The sequence below is a fragment of the Cebus imitator genome, unplaced genomic scaffold (genome assembly GCF_001604975.1).
Source record: "Cebus imitator isolate Cc_AM_T3 unplaced genomic scaffold, Cebus_imitator-1.0 Scaffold11, whole genome shotgun sequence".
In the NCBI taxonomy this organism is placed as follows: domain Eukaryota; kingdom Metazoa; phylum Chordata; class Mammalia; order Primates; family Cebidae; genus Cebus; species Cebus imitator.
The window spans coordinates 5,959,763-5,962,730 of record NW_016107326.1 but is presented as its reverse complement, the minus strand read 5'-3'; the positions used below and the strand labels follow the sequence as shown (position 1 = coordinate 5,962,730).

The 2,968-nt window shown below is 38.6% G+C and overlaps 1 protein-coding gene across 2 annotated transcripts in view; it reads right to left on the bottom strand.

Moving 5' to 3' along the window:
- Positions 1-266: 266 nt before the first annotated feature.
- SAMD8 (sterile alpha motif domain containing 8) overlaps positions 267-2,968 on the bottom strand; it is a 57,297-nt gene continuing 54,595 nt past the window's right edge. The window contains exons 5-6 of one of the 2 annotated variants that reach the window (XM_017549842.2): positions 2,324-2,474; positions 267-2,150 (exon numbers count right to left, since the gene is read on the bottom strand). In XM_017549842.2, the coding sequence (XP_017405331.1) occupies positions 1,846-2,150; positions 2,324-2,474 (456 nt within the window). In that variant the 3' untranslated portion in view covers positions 267-1,845. The remainder of the gene's footprint in view (positions 2,151-2,323; positions 2,475-2,968) is intronic. The other variant, XM_017549832.2, reaches the window with a different exon arrangement.

Here is a 2,968-nt window from a genome sequence, read left to right as displayed (position 1 = left end):
ATTTTTGAACTCTTTCCCAAAAGCCAACATCTGTGCCTCCCTAGCTAAATTCAGTCTGTTGTCATCTAGAAAAATAAGAGTCACACATCTTTTAACCTCAAGGGTCAAACCAATCTAACTAGCATAGAAAACATCCGTTACTTTTCATGATAATGCGACTTCTTTACATGAGATGTTGGCATTTTGTTCCTAGCATGTAACAGAATCAGCAATTTAAGATATCAGATTCTGAGGTGTGAGTTTTAAAAGCATAAAACTTGAATTGCCTTGCACCATTTCTCAAGTGAGAAAAAAATAATGTTAGGAGCACATAGAAATTGGGGTCATTTAACGCTAGCTGAGACTTGTTTGCACAATTTCCCTTCCTACCCAATTCATTCAGGCTCCTATGTAGCTTATACAGGGGTGGGAATATGACTCAAAGTGCAAAAAAAAAAAAAAAAAAAAAATTTCACCCAGATAAGGAAGGAGCAAGCTTCTGCTATGCAGCCTAATGTTAGGCCTCAGAATGCCAGCACCTTTTCTAAGTCTTTGTATTAAAATGGAATGTAAAAACTACATAATTAATATTCCAAGCAGCTAAGCTCATTAGTTGGGGTTGAAATTCCAATTCCATAACCATCCTACTGTCATAACTATTGCATAAATCATAAAAATAACAAATGTTATCACAGAGGTGAAATGACTTAAAGTACTAAATTTCTAGTGTTGCAAATAGCAGCTAAGTTATATCACTTCCTGACTGCCAAATTAAGACTAAATAGAAAGAATGTATATACACCATTATAAAGTAAAAAACAACAAAACTTTTTCATATCCAAGTATGTCTGAGACTACTTACTTCCAACGGCCAAGAAGGAGGAATTTCAAAAACCAAAAAGTGATATTATGCTTGCTATAAGTTTCTTTTCAGGAGAAAACAATTCTTTGCATGCATACTTCCCTACTTAACGACATAAGAACTTTATCTAACATCTGCAAAACACTCCTATTTGGCTCATTAAATAACATCATTAAAAAAGCATAAAATTGGACTGTCATCTAACAACTATAGCACAAAGTTATTCCAGGTACCTTTACCACTAATATTAAATTCATTTATTTTTATGGATGCAGCCATATTTCCCTCATGAATACTTACTGGTGGTCATACTGAACACTCAGAACTGCATCTTTTGTTGCATCTTTGGTGAAAAATGCCAGCCCTACATTTGCATTAATGAGGAGGCCAATGGCATCCTGGTCAGTACTGGGTCATATCATAAATGGCCTCTATCATTCTCTTCTTATTTCAGGCATCCTGGTATGCTCAGTATACTTAAGAGATGGTTCAGAAGGCGAAACTGTTTGCAGTAAAACAGATCATGTCCCAGGGTTGCATTTTTTAAACTGACACAGAGATTAGTCCAAAGAACAAGTACTGATCATTTGGTAGGGCTTCTTCTTTTAAAGATAATGAAGAGCTTCAAAATATATTATGTCTTGACTAGAGCTCTACTGAAAATGAAAATCTCTCAACCAGCAAACTGCTGAGTTGACTTGTTTAAAGTTCAATAAGCAAATGCTCTACAGGTAAAGGTAACAGCCTGACTTCAATCATAACATTGTCTTCCTAAAGTGAAGGGGCAGAAAACATCTACTTAAGCTTTCTGTTCAAACAGCTACATAAGGACTCTCGATTGTAATTTCTTGGTTTGTATAATGATAACTTTGCTCAGAACAGGAAACTTTAGTTCATCAACATACAAGCCAGGCATCTGGGAACAACCTAGGGGGAGAACGCAAAGTTACTCAATTTTCAACAACTATTACATATTTAATCACAAAATCATTATAAAGATAGTCTTATCCAATTAGTCTTTTCATTATTGCTGGTTTTGAAAATGGCCAACAATATTCATTAGGTACTGTGCCATTAACATTGCATTCAAAAAAAGAGAACATGGGAAACCAAATCCTTGCTCTCCTACTCTGCTGATATGCTCTGGTATTGGCCAGAGTATGGTAGTACAAAAAGAGTCTTGTTGTTATATAAAAAGCAATAAACACATCAATGGAATAATGTTCATGGGCAGCCAAGATGAAGAAGATTCCAAAGAGGTTGAGAACCCAGGATAAAGTGTGCAAGAAATTCCAGCTTCTTGGTGTATCTAGGAAAAGGACAGAAAGATCATTTTAAAGCCACATTCCTTCCAGTGCTTCTCAGTCACATATTTCTCAGGTCAGGCTGTCTTCCCATTCTTCACAGGATTTGACACCCTTCCCACAGCCTTTACTGCAGCTAGTTATCTAATATGCATAGAAGCACTAGAAAGATACTTACATTCGGTGACAAAGAAATTCAGCATAGTTAGGACGACTGTGTGGCCACTGAACATGTAATCTCCACATGTGTGAACGCCAGTCAGGGTCATACCAAAGCCACTCCAAATGGCAAAGGCCCTATGTAATTTCTCCCATACACTGCCGTATATCTATAAAGAAAAGCTATGAATTAGTGCTTCAAATGCTTAGCGAAGTAGGAACTTCCCAACATCCATTCCCATTCAAATGCAAATACTGAATAAATGAGAAATAAGATCTAAGCCAAAGTAGCCAGGCCCTCAGTCTAATGAATGCTAGGTCTGTAATCCCAGCACTTTGGGAGGCTGAGGCAGGTGGATCACCTGAGGTCAGGGGTTCAAGACCAGCCTAGCCAACATGGTGAAACCCCGTCTCTATTAAAAATACACAAATGGCCGGGCGCGGTGGCTCACGCCTATAATCCTAGCACTTTGGGAGGCCGAGACGGGTGGATCATGAGGTCAAGAGATCGAGACCATCCTGCTCAACATGGTGAAACCCCGTCTCTACTAATACAAAAATTAGCTGGGCATGGTGGTGCATGCCTGTAGTCCCAGCTACTCGGGAGGCTGAGGCAGGAGAACTGCTTGAACCCAGGAGGCGGAGGTTGTGGTTAGCCGAGATC